This window comes from Callithrix jacchus, chromosome 2, assembly GCF_049354715.1.
Source record: "Callithrix jacchus isolate 240 chromosome 2, calJac240_pri, whole genome shotgun sequence".
In the NCBI taxonomy this organism is placed as follows: domain Eukaryota; kingdom Metazoa; phylum Chordata; class Mammalia; order Primates; family Cebidae; genus Callithrix; species Callithrix jacchus.
Window position 1 is genome coordinate 15,880,128 of NC_133503.1, and position 12,222 is coordinate 15,892,349.

Consider the following 12,222-nt stretch of genomic DNA (forward strand, 5'->3'; position numbering starts at 1 on the left):
TCGGCCCCTTGCCTTTCTCTTTCAAACTCCTCTGGCTCTCTTCTGCTCAGTTCAGTTCTTGGGCCTGAGATCTGTTTTCCTCATGTTGAGGTGTGCGTGGGTTGGATGGAGCCAAGGATGGGCATGGCTGGGGCCCTCAGTTATCACGTAAACCCTTGATGTCAGTAAAACCCTGGGAGCGGCAGCTGCGCGCTGGGACACTCATGCTCACCTGGCCTGGAAGCGGCCTCAGTGTCTGTAGCCACTTAACATGCAGAGTACGGGCACTGCCAATTTTGCAACCATAATTAAAATCTCTTTCCTGACCTTTGCTTTCTAGGTGATTGAAAACTCCGCCTCAAAACAAAAAATTCACTAGTTATGGTAAGCTGTTTCCCATCTGTCCATTTCCTCATTGTTTGTGGCAGTGTTGAGGGGGCGCAGGCAGAGGAGCTGTAATTCTGCAGCTCTGCCTGGGGGCTGGGCCCACAGGAGTAGGCAGAGCCATGGAGAGGCCCCGGCAGGTTCCCAGCCAGCCCAGACCTAGGCCACGCATTTGGGGACAGATTTAGACTCCACCTGATCACCTTTGCATTACTGGCCAGGGAAGACCTGCATCCCTCACATAGGCAGTGTCTCCCCATTCCCTTGCCCTTCACTAGGAAAAGCCAGCCCGGCTCACAACAGCTGAGCCCTCGGGCTTTTGAGAAACATCTGGGGAGGGAGAGGCCTCATAACTCCATAGATGTCTCACTGAGGAGAATGGAGCCTCATTCCCCCCCCCGCCGCCCTCCCCCTTCCCATGCTGCTGCGGCCCCGAGGTCGCACTGAGCCAGAGCCAGTACTCACCACACAAAACCACGGGAAGGTGATGGACGGCAGATCAGGACCTTGGAGCTGCAGGGCTGTGTGCAGTCAGTTCACACAGGGGTCCCGGGAGAGTCACCGGTTTCATACCTGAGTCTTGTGGAGCTAAAAAAGGGAACAGTGAACCATTTTTCCCTTGAAAGGAAACTTTGTCCAAAAGTGTCTGTCACATGTAGTCAGTCAGCGAAGGGAATTTAAAATTAATTTCCAAGTGAAGAGTCAGATTAATTGGCCGTTAATTAAAAGCCTTTATCAATGTGTCCTCAAGGGAGAGGCCCAACCCTAATTAAGGAGCTAAACTTCCCGAGTGAGGGGCTGTGAGGATGGAGGTGGAGGCGACAGCTGGGGTCAGACAGCTGCCGGGCCCAGCAGATGGCGCCTCCCTGGCTGAGCCCCCCGCACCGCCAGATCCCTCATTTTGACTCAGGAAGGCAGAGTGACCTTCTCAAGGAAGAAGAGCTTCCCCAGCCCTGGGGAACAGCTGGCAGGGCATCCAGGGATAAGCTGTGGCCTCACCAGTCCCCTGCGCAGCCGCCTGCCTGCCTTCTACTCACTAACCCTGCGCCTCTTGTCTTTCAGATTCAATGCGTTCAACAGAAGCCATCCCCAGCCCAGCTTAAATTATAAATATAGAAAATAACTGTTCAAATCTGCGTGGTGCTTCTTTAGTAAATACTGTACAGATTTTACCATGGAGAACTTTTTTTTTTTAGTTTTTACCTTTTCTTAATTACCCTATTCCAAATGGATGAACACTTTCTACCACTGCTGACCATTGTAAAATACCGTGTATATAAATCCCACTGAAATAATGCCCTGGAATAGAACATCTCAAATGCTGCTTAATTACAGACTCAGGTCGATTACTTGTATTTCATGTAATGTTCCTCCAAGTTAGACATCTGGTGCAAGACCAACCGGGAAACCATGGAATTGTCAAAAGTACAAACTGACAGTGTGTATATTTAATTTAAAGACTTATTTAAAAACTCACACACTCTCACCTAGACTTTCGAGAGCAGTCTGTTTTCTGTAATGTCTGATACTAGAAACTAATTTGCTTATTTTAGTTGTATTCAAGATTTGAAGATGTATTTTATAGACAAGTTCTGTTTTTGAACTTTGTGGAACTGTTCCAATCAATTTCCCAGTTATGATGAGTATTTACATTATGAATGTATAACCCAGACATGATTTGTAAGCCTATAGTACATTTCTATTACACGACACTTTTTGATACAGCGTCTCTTGTCTTGACTATGATACTGGAGTCTCAGTTGTCTGCTTGGTCCCTTCGAGTTTCTAGTTACAGACACAATCATACTGTGATTTTATTTTTAATATGGATATGCTATCAAACTGTGATACACTTATAATTCACTGGTCCTGCATCAGGAGATGGAGTGGGGAAAACTGTATTTAATACAGTTTGTATCTGAATAATCTGTATGGTTTATACAGTTTGTGTTGTTCAGAGATGTTTAAAGTTTGATCTTTGTTTTTTTAAAGATTAAAAAAGCACTTGCCCCACTGTAAATATACAGCATGTAAAATTTCTATAGTATATAAATGGCAGCAAATCACACACTTTGCGTCTTATTTTTTTACTGCTCTTTTCCCCATTTGCTTCCAGACTCCTTCCTGTCATCTGAATTCACTTTCTTAAAACCTTCAAGTGTTCCTGAAGTCAGCACCGAAAATCGGAGGGGTTTGCTGGACCCAACCGTATCTGTTTCAAAGAACCGAGTCTTAGACAGTCTTGTTTTAACATGTGATTTTTATTTAGTGAACACAGTATTTGCGAGAGCTCTGACAGCCATCCACCCTCCAATCTTAACCTTACTGTTCACTTTACAACCAAATATCGATAGATAGAGGCTATTTCTTCATGCGAGCTGTGGGAGTATATACATTGAATAACACTCCAGAAATCAATAGATGTACATTATTTACATATTACTGTGTTTATCGCAAATAGAACTATTTTCCTAAGAAGAAAGTCACAACTTGTGGTCTCTGGTTTACCACAGACCTAACTTCTGGGCAAAGCACATCTATGTAGATATCTGCATTTGTAACTTTAAAAATAGGCATTGCTTTCTATGAAGCACTAAGTGCTGCTCCATCTATAAATAGCTCCCATTTTCACTCAGTTTGGTACCACATTAAACTGCCCAAAAATGTTCTGTGACCCCAAAGACATTGCTGCTTGTCTGGCTCCAGGGTCAGTCCAATTAAACTCAAATGTGAACCAGGGCCCAGCAAGACAGAGGCTGGAAGGGTTGTGGCAGCTGCCACCTCCCCACAGGACTCCCTCACTGCCTCCTGGCTGCTGTCCCTGCAAGAAAGTGTGTCTTTGGCCAGAGTTGGGACTAACAATTCAAGCCCTGCGTTCAGACATCGGGGTGGGGAGGAGGATCATGATTGTGATGGGTCACACCTGCCCAGGGTGAGGGACAAAGACAGATGTCCTGCTTCAGGGCCATCCTGGTGGCAGCTGGCCCTGTGCAGTCACTGACCCAGAGTTTTCTGGACCAGGCCTGCCTCAGGGCTCAGCAGGCATGATGGCTGCATGGCCTTCATGCTAATACTGTCGTAACATGGCCTGGAGCCAAGAGATTTCTAACACTCTTGACGGCCAAGTACCTGGAGTCTAACGGCACCACAGCCTCTGCGCAGCTCCTGGATGCCCACCACCCAGTGAAGCTCACTCACAGATGACTGGAACAGGAGAGCTTAATCATCCGGCAACTCCTTCCTGCTGCTTCTCCCCACACCAAAACCACATAAAGCTCTGCATCCCCAGATCACACCTGGGTCAGTCAGGAGGACACGGCTCCTGCAAGTGTGACATGCTGACAGAGCTGGCAGGGCCAGCCTGAGGGGTGGGCACCGCCGGAGCCGGCCGTCAGTGTGTGGTCTGGGTGGGGACCCAGGCAGCGTTTGTTTTCATGGAAGACTGGAGGCCAGAGCTGCAGATCTACCAGCCAGGCATTTCAAGAACGCTGACTTGACTTTCTTGAAACTAAAGTTTCTAATGTGAGGTATCACTGCAGTAAGAAATCCTAAGAACTTGGGAATGAACCAGTCTCATGCAGGACAGGGCTTCTGGCCTCCAACCCCTCTGCAGTCTAGTGTGACTTAAAGCTACATCAAGGTCAGCCATAGGGAGCCACCTCCTCCCTCAAGGCAACTCGAAGTCTTCGATGCTGAGAAGGAAACCTGCGTGCACAGCCTGAGGTTTTGTCTCCTGGACTGTGCATTTCGCACAGGAATGCAGATGCCCTCCAGAGCGTGCGGATTCAAGGTGTGTGCACCTGTGCAGGTAGGGTGGGAAGAGGAAAAGCCAGCCACCAACCCAGCGGCCCAGTGTGCAACAGGGTCCTCTAGACAGAGCAGTGTCTGCCACCGACCCAGGTCAACCCAAGCATGCCATGCCCCCCTTCCAGCCCTGTACCCTCTGTAGGTGGGGACCAGATCCACCTTTCCTGGAGCAGAGCACCAGGTACCTGCAATCCTTACATCCACAGCAACCTGATGGCCTCCTAGGCAGGCATGAAGCTTTGCCTGTTCCAGCACCAGCATCACCTGGGGTTCTCAGCTTCCGAGAACCCTAAGTGCCGGGCCTCTGCACCCATGACCTGTTCTTCCCTCCCTGTAGGGAAAGCACCTCTCTCAGGACACGGCACACTACATGGAGTGAGACTGATTCCTTCCTTCTGTGTCTATTCATTCAGAAGCCTGTTCAAATGATACGGTCTGTAAAATAAGCGTTGATTTTGCCACAGGTTTTAAAGTGCGATATGGTCAAAAGCTGGTCTAACCCATGGACTGTGTTGACCTATATGAAAAGCTGCCATTTGTGTGCGTCTAAGCAAAACATTAGCAGTTTCACGTGGTTCAACGTATGGACCATCTGTGTCCAAGGAAAAAGCTTTTCCTAGGATTTAGCAGTTACAGGCTAAATACCCCCAAACCATTAACCGTTATATTTTAATGATTTGTTTTTTAAACTATTTGTGGGGCCAAAAAACCTGGATTGAAGGGAGGCCGCAGGGGAGTCACACTGGAGCCCCCAATCGCCATGGCCACCCCTCCCCAGCCTGCCTACTGCCCCCAGGGCAGCCCTCCCCTTGGGTGCTGCATCTAGATGGGTACTTTTTCAGTGCACAGTATATACTTGTGTCCAGGAGTTAACTTTATAGCTGCCATTCTAAAAATACTACTGTTAGAAAGTATCTTTTGTTATAATTTCAGTATATAAAAAGGCATATAAAAGCTATAATCCTATATATCTGAGAAAAAATTCTGAATAAAAAACTGGTAGCTTTTCCTTTCCTGTTTTGCTATAAAACTGTGGCTTTCTAGAACAGCTGACACCACCACAAGTGGACATGTTTGGCATGTTACAGATGAGGCTCCCGTCTGTGGAATCCATCCCGTGTCTGCTGTGGAGAGAGCAGGAGCTGCTGTCCTGGCTTCTCCCCCTGGAGCACTGGGACAGTCGCAGGAAGGAAATGCTTCTGGACACGCACAGCTGACCACGACCCCAGCCACCGCACAAGGCCTGGGGGATCAGTCTGGGCCACGGTACGCTCTGGAGAAGCAGCAAGCACCGCAGGGCGACTACCTCCCAGGACCCCAGCCACAGCATGAGGCTTTGGGGATGAGTCTGGGCCACTGTATGCTCTGGAGAAGTGGCGAGTAACCTCAGGGCGACTGCCTCCCTGCCGCGCCTTCTGTGGAGGGGCGGCCCATGGTGTCTTTCTGCTGGGGCTGGGTCTTTTACCAGGAAAGCTATTTTTTATTGGCAATCCTTCGTTTCCTTGTTGCCAACATGTCATAGAAGGGGTCCCTGCTGATACTGGCTCTGGTTAAAAAAAAAAAAAAAAAAACCCAGGTTAGGTCATGTCTCCTTCCCCATCACCCCAGAGGCTACTCAGACAGGACTGCAGGCTCAAATCTGAGCATCAGCTTCGGCAGCTAGCCCTCCAGGGTTTCTGGAGGCAGAGGGTGGTCCACTCTTGCACACGGAAGCGTCCATGTTCCAGACCATACACCCCACCTCCAAGTGGCACGAGAAGATGGGCATGACCCTGGCACCCAAGGCCCCGCTTACTTGATGGATTTCATCCACTCCTCCTTCTCCTCCGGGCTAGGTGCTGAGATCCGGTACACCACGTGGTTCCCCTCTACCACACGGCCATCAGCCTCCGTCTTACAGGCCTTGATGACCTGCCCTTTGTGGCTGGGATTGTAGAGCTCAAAACAGTTCTGGTGGAGAAAAAGAGAGGGGAGGCCATCACAGGGGCTTCAGGCCAGGTTCCCTACAAGCAGTAAGCATGGCTCCCAGGTGGCTGGTGGGAGAGAAGGTGCAGGAGGAAGAGCTTACGGGTTTCCGGGGGTCCTCCACCTCCCTGATGCTGAGGTTTTCTAACGGGATGATTCCCCTGGGCTCCTTATCCTACAAGAGAAAAGTGCACGGCAGGACTTACTGTGGGTCACCAGCTGGAGGGTCCCTTGGCCCCAGGACAGTTCTGTGACTGCTGGGAGGAGGCCAAGAAGGCCCAGCCTTACTTACTGTTGTGTATTCAAAGTAATAGAGGCAGTTATCAGTCAGGATGAACCACCGGCGCTTCCAGGTCTTCACGCGCCCTCCTAGAAGCAGAAGGGTCCCATGAGTCCACGCTCCGTGCACAGGGAGCCTGTGGGTCCAAGAGCGGGCCCTGGACCTGCAGAGACCACTGTGTTTTCAGAAAGGCTGCCAGGCACCAGGCTTGGGTTTAGGTGTCCTTCAGTGTTCCCACTGCGGGGCCCTGCATGCATCCACCCCACCCACGCCGGTGTCCCCTCTGTGGCACCGAGGGGCCCCCTCCATGACACGACCGCACTCCAGTTCACTTCCTGGGAGAGTTAGTGGGATGGATGGCCTCATTTCCCGACATGAGATGGCAGCATGATGAAGTCAGGACTGCTCGCCCGGCTCTGTGCAGGACCTGACCCCACCGTGTCAGGCGGTTATCACATTACGGAGGCCCTCAGGCAGCCCTGGGATCCATCAAAATCAATCACCCTAGGCCCAGGTAATGATGAGATTGAATTAATTTTGTAACAAGATCTGTAGCACACGTGCACACTCACGCACCCCCATCTGTACCTGCCCTCCTCCAAGGGAACGAAATCTCTGATCCTTAAACATTCAGCAGAGACAAACTCACTCCAGCTGCTAGCCTTGCCTGTGTTTGTTTTTTAAATAATTCAACAAAAAAACACGCGAATTGTAATGAATTCAAGTGCTCCCTGGGGCACTAGGCCCTCTCTGCCCCATGACTCCCCAGTGCTGCGGAGCTCACTGGCTTTCTCTGTGACAGGTGGGCAGGGGAGGAGCCCTCGGGGCTGAGGGTCCTAGGCCTCCCTGCGTGGGGGCCAGCACAGGTGTTGGGGCCTGGAGGCAAGATGGTGGAAGAAGGGCTCTGCGGGTCTCCAGGACACAGGGTGCTTTCCCTGTTGGGGCCTGGTTTGAAGAGACCATGCAAACCAGTGAGGGGAACCAGCTGCAGGTGGGAGGAAACCCTGGCCCAGAGGAGCAGGAGGCCAGACTGGGTCTCCGCAGCCCCTCTGGGGCTGCCTCACTCAGTGCTGCCATCCTCCTTTGATGCCTAACACAGCCTGCAATTCGGCTGCCACCTCCAGCTTGGGACAGGAGCCCAGCATCCAGCTGCCCTCACCTCCCCCCAGGACTCAGTCTCACCAGTGTCCCAACAGCCCACCCATTAAAGGTTCTGTCTAGATCCTGGTCTGGCCAAATAACGCGCCCAAGATTCTGGCTGCATCTCTCCTGCCCTCAAATCTGCCCCTCCCAATATCTCTCCTGTGCCCTGGCCAGGGCTTCCATTCTCCGAGCCCCTACAAGCTGCTCTGTCACTGGAACCCTCTGCCCCAACTGTGCAGGTCCAACTGTGCCTCACTCATCCCCTTGAAGACCCAGCCAGGCCCACAGCCAGGCCCACAGCAAGGCCCAAAGTCCTCAGGCCCTCGTGTGCCTGTCTCACCAAGGGTTCCATGCTCCATGCAAGCTGTCGGCCTTCACCTTCTCCACCTAAGCTGCAGCGTACGGGGGGGCCCAGGTCCACGAGGGAGGGCAGAAGACCCTGGGGGCAACCCCACCTTGTCTCACAGTCCTCCAGTGAGCAGGGAGACATATTCTCTGTCCCCGAGACCCTGGGACAGGAGGACAGTGCCGATTCCTTCCAGGCACTTGCTCCAGCTGGAGCTGCTGTGGCAGAATCAGCTGACAGCAACTTCACTACCCTGACATCCATCACTGTCATGGTCACCTCTGTTTCCCTTCAGAGACTCCAGAGCAGGCCCCACTCCAGCTGCACTGATGCCACCTGCCATCCCCCAAGCAGTGGCCAGAGGCATCTTTTCAAAAACATGTGGCAATCATCCCCTCCCTGCTTGAAGCTCCTGAAAGGTCCTACTGCACTAGGCCTTAGATGGACCTCTTTGGAAGGCAGCAGGGGCCGCCCTTCTGGGCTCACCAGCTGTGGCCTTCCTCCCTGGCCAGCTGTCCAAGTCTCAAGCTCTTGGGGAGCTCATCCAGGAGCCCCCAGGCCATGTGCTTCTATCAGTGCCTGCTCCACGGCAAACAGCCAAGGGCCTGTGTGTTGCACTAGCCTGCCTGCCTGGGAAGGGTCTGCCTGGAGGCCTGTCAGCTCCACCCTGGGCCACGCACTCACACCAGCCATGGAGAGCCCATCCCTGTCCAGTCCACAGGGCCAGGGGATCCTTGCAGGCTGGGACTGCAGGCTTGGGGCAGGGGGGTGATGTGCTTGGTCTCAAAGCCCAGCAGGCTCTGCTCATGCTTGTTTCTGGCCACACCACACAACACTCTCACCTACAGACGAGAGCCTGGCTTCTGGAACCTACCGACAGGAACCACACTTTTTCTCTGCGAGTTTCTGTTTTCATTGCTGTGACCAGGCATGTGCGTGGACGTGCACACACAGGTCCACATGCATTAACACTCACAGCATGTGCACATACTTCTCCACAACAGCTCAGCTTGGACCACCTCATATTTTTTTTTTTTTTTTTTGGTAATTGATTCAAGACTCAAAGTCTCAAGTTACCAACAATCATAAGCCATCCCTGTGTACACCGCAGGGCTCCTATGCTCTGGCAATGCATCCAGCCCTTTTCAAGACCACCTGCTCTACAAGCAAATCTACAATAAGAACGCAACCAAGCCAGGCCACACTCCCTACTGAGCACACGCCTGGAAGCACATTCTAGATTCTGCACCCATCTCATCCGCCTCCAGCCAGGGCCCTAGCTCGTCAGCCTTTGGTCTCGAACTTTGCTCCTGAGACCACAGTGGACTCAGAGGCTGCCTGGGTGGGAGAGGCCAAGGAAGCCAGCACCCTGGAGCAGTAGCCACTCACTGCGCCACCCGCCACACTGAGGCCATGCCAGCTGCACCAGCCCTGCCAGGGCCCCCGCTTGGCACCCCGCGCCCAGCCAGCTCTGAGTTCCCGTGAGTGCTGTGTGCACTCATTTCATGGCCTGTTTATCTGCCCAACTAGAAAACAGGTTAGACAACATGAGCTCTGCTGTGCCTTCATTTCATTCACGAGTTTACGTCTCTAGAGCCGACCCCTCCCTGATGGCAGAGGCCACGTGAGCTGCCAAGCAGGCTGACGGCATCACTGTCCCTCGAAAGGACACTGAGGGGCAATGCAGGAGCCAGAAGGGAGGCATCAAATCCAACAAACACCCCAATGATCCCGGCCCAGGGTGCCTGCTGGTGTTTTCAGACACATCCCTCCTCCTGCCCTCGCTCTAGAACATCACACGACGTTATCTGAATAGGGTCTCTTAGGCACCCATGCCCAAGGCCATGGTGCTAGGTTTTCAGGCAAATATCTAGAACTACCCTCGGCATAGCCAGAAGAAAGTCAAAGAACAATGGCCAAGGTCAAAGACCCTAATGGGGACAGCAGGCCTTTGGGGCTCACATCCATTCCATCAGCTGAGGAGGCCTGTGCCTGTCACACCACCACTATGCCGTGTCTCATCCTCTCTTGATAATTTTTTTTTTTTTTTTTTTTGAGACAGGGTCTCACTCTGTCACCCATGCTGGAGTACAGTAGCAGAGTCACAGCTCACTGGAGCGTCAACCTCCCAGGCCTCAGGCAATCCTCCTGCCTCAGCTTCCCTTATAGCTGGGACTACAGGCACACACCATCATGCCAGGCTAGTTTTTATTTTTTGTAAAGACGAGGTTTCACTATACTACTTCACCAGACCACAGTCTGGTCTCAAGCTCCTGGCTTAAGTAATCCTCCCACCTCAGCCTCCCAAAGCACTAGGATTATATGCATGAGCCACTGAATCTGGCTGATAAATTTTTCTTTTGAGACAGTCTCGCTCTGTCACCCAGGCTGCAGTGCAATGGCACAATCTCAGCTCACTGCAGCCTCCACCTCCCAGGTCAAGTGCTTCTCCTGCCTCAGCCTCCTGAGCAGTTGAGATTACAGGTGCACACCACTATACCCAGCTAATACTCTGTATTTTTAGTAGAGATGGGGTTTCACCATATTAACCAGGCTGGTCTTGAATTCCTGACCTTAGGTGATCTGCCCACCTCAGCCTCCCAAAGTTTTGGAATTACAGGCATGAGCCACTGCACCCGACTGATATAATTTTTTAAAAAACACTAGGATGCTCCACCCCAGGTCTTACATGCTGCCCAGGGGCCACTTGCTCTCAGAAGGGCTTGTGTGAACCCAGTCATTGCATCTCTTAGCTTCACTGTGGGTATAAGGCAACCATCCCCACCCCGCAGGCAAAATGCCCCTCAACGTTCTTAAAACTACCTGTTAAGTGCCCTAAATTGCCCCAAAAGCCTTTAGAGCGCTCCTGAAATCCCTCCATGAGCTGCTGGGTTAGTATGGGGTGGATGGTGATGCCGCAGGGACAGGGCTGGCTGTCAGCTTCTCTACTGCTGCAGATCCCTAAACACATGGGGTAGGGGACAAGCCGGTTCCCCACAGCATCCCCATGTGCTCCAGGTCCCGGCCGTGCTCAGCCCCGCCCCTGAGGGTAGGTAGGTGTAGCATTCACCGCACCGTGCATGGCGCAGTCCCAGCAAGTCCACAGATGGATCAGATGAATGGCAGCCACACAGCGGAGCTCACACAGACCAACGTGGGGAGACCGAGAGGAATGAGCCGCTGGGGGGCAGGAAGCCACTGGGTACCTACCTCCTAAAGCAGGACAAGCAGGGACAGCCCGTCACAGAACAGAAAGGTGGGAGCCACAGGCAGAAGGAAAACAACAAGAAGGCACATTTAAACCACGCGTCAAAAATCACAGCCACACCAAACCGAGAGAGAGGCACACAGGCTCTGTGGAGATAATGCGCTTGCTTCTCGTGCAGGAAGCTGCCCTGGCTGGACCTGGATGCTAACTCAGTAGTTTTCTGGGATGGGCCATGCAGCCTGGGCATTACCTTCTGCACAGACATGGCTCAGACAAGCGGCCGTGGGCCGTGCGGTTACCGAGAGCGGGCTCTGGCTTAACTGTGTTTCTTTTTAATGTCTCTGCCTGCAGTGGGGGACATTCCTACGATGAGCTTGGGAGAAACCCAAGGGGCTGTTGCCGTGGGCAGAGGGGTCACGGCCCAGGTCCCACTCAGCCAGGGCTCACCCAGCTTCAGGAGCCAGCCCTCGCGATCAGGGTTGAAGAAGGTGTGTGTCAGGTCATTCCCGTCATCCTCTGGAATCTTAAATGGCTCGTTCTTAATGCTCTCATACAAATTCTGCAAGGAGGAAAAAATAGCAGCAGGTTCAGCGATTCAGAGTAAAGTGGCTGGCCAGGCGTAAAGTTCAGCAGGATCAGGGCAGCAAGGAGACTTGGGAGGCACATCTACAGTCACAGGCACTGCGGCCGCTCACAGCGAAGAGATCCTGCAGACGGGAGCGGCCTCGGGCCGGGGAGCTCACCCTCAGCAGCTCCTCAGGGAGGTCCCCGCCCTCGTTGATGCCTCGGTTCATGGCGATGAACCGTTCTGCTGTGGGCTTGTCACGCACGTTGTGGTTGTGCAGGCTGGTGTTGAGCATGATGATGGCGAAAGACAGCACGTAACACGTGTCTGCAACGAGTCCGGGGTGCTGGGCTCAGCCAGAACCTCCATGGACAGTGGGACCCCGAGTGCTGGGGGCCCACCTGTGAGAGGTGCCCAGCCCACAGGTCATCCTTGCTCAGGGAAGGGAGGCCCCAGGAATACACGCTGGGCTGTGCCTGCCGGGGCCACCCCCTCCAGAGCTGGAGGCTGTGCCTGGCAAGGGGCCAGGCTGTGAGCTCTGCACT

General features: G+C 52.8%; 2 protein-coding genes across 17 annotated transcripts in view; one reads left to right on the top strand and one right to left on the bottom strand.

The window, feature by feature from the left end:
- The window catches only part of USP42 (ubiquitin specific peptidase 42), an 80,808-nt gene extending 78,377 nt beyond the window's left edge, over window positions 1-2,431 (top strand). For all 12 annotated transcript variants that reach the window (XM_054248599.2, XM_054248589.2, XM_035282926.3 and 9 more), the window contains 2 exons: window positions 320-363; window positions 1,426-2,431. In XM_054248599.2, coding sequence (XP_054104574.1) covers window positions 320-327 — 8 coding nt within the window. In that variant the 3' untranslated portion in view covers window positions 328-363; window positions 1,426-2,431. The remainder of the gene's footprint in view (window positions 1-319; window positions 364-1,425) is intronic.
- Window positions 2,432-2,605: 174 nt separating this feature from the next.
- CYTH3 (cytohesin 3) overlaps window positions 2,606-12,222 on the bottom strand; it is a 113,825-nt gene continuing 104,208 nt past the window's right edge. For all 5 annotated transcript variants that reach the window (XM_017966810.4, XM_078357619.1, XM_078357615.1 and 2 more), the window contains 6 exons: window positions 11,856-12,004; window positions 11,560-11,671; window positions 6,428-6,504; window positions 6,239-6,310; window positions 5,966-6,120; window positions 2,606-5,716 (listed from right to left, as the gene is read on the bottom strand). In XM_017966810.4, coding sequence (XP_017822299.2) covers window positions 5,644-5,716; window positions 5,966-6,120; window positions 6,239-6,310; window positions 6,428-6,504; window positions 11,560-11,671; window positions 11,856-12,004 — 638 coding nt within the window. In that variant the 3' untranslated portion in view covers window positions 2,606-5,643. The remainder of the gene's footprint in view (window positions 5,717-5,965; window positions 6,121-6,238; window positions 6,311-6,427; window positions 6,505-11,559; window positions 11,672-11,855; window positions 12,005-12,222) is intronic.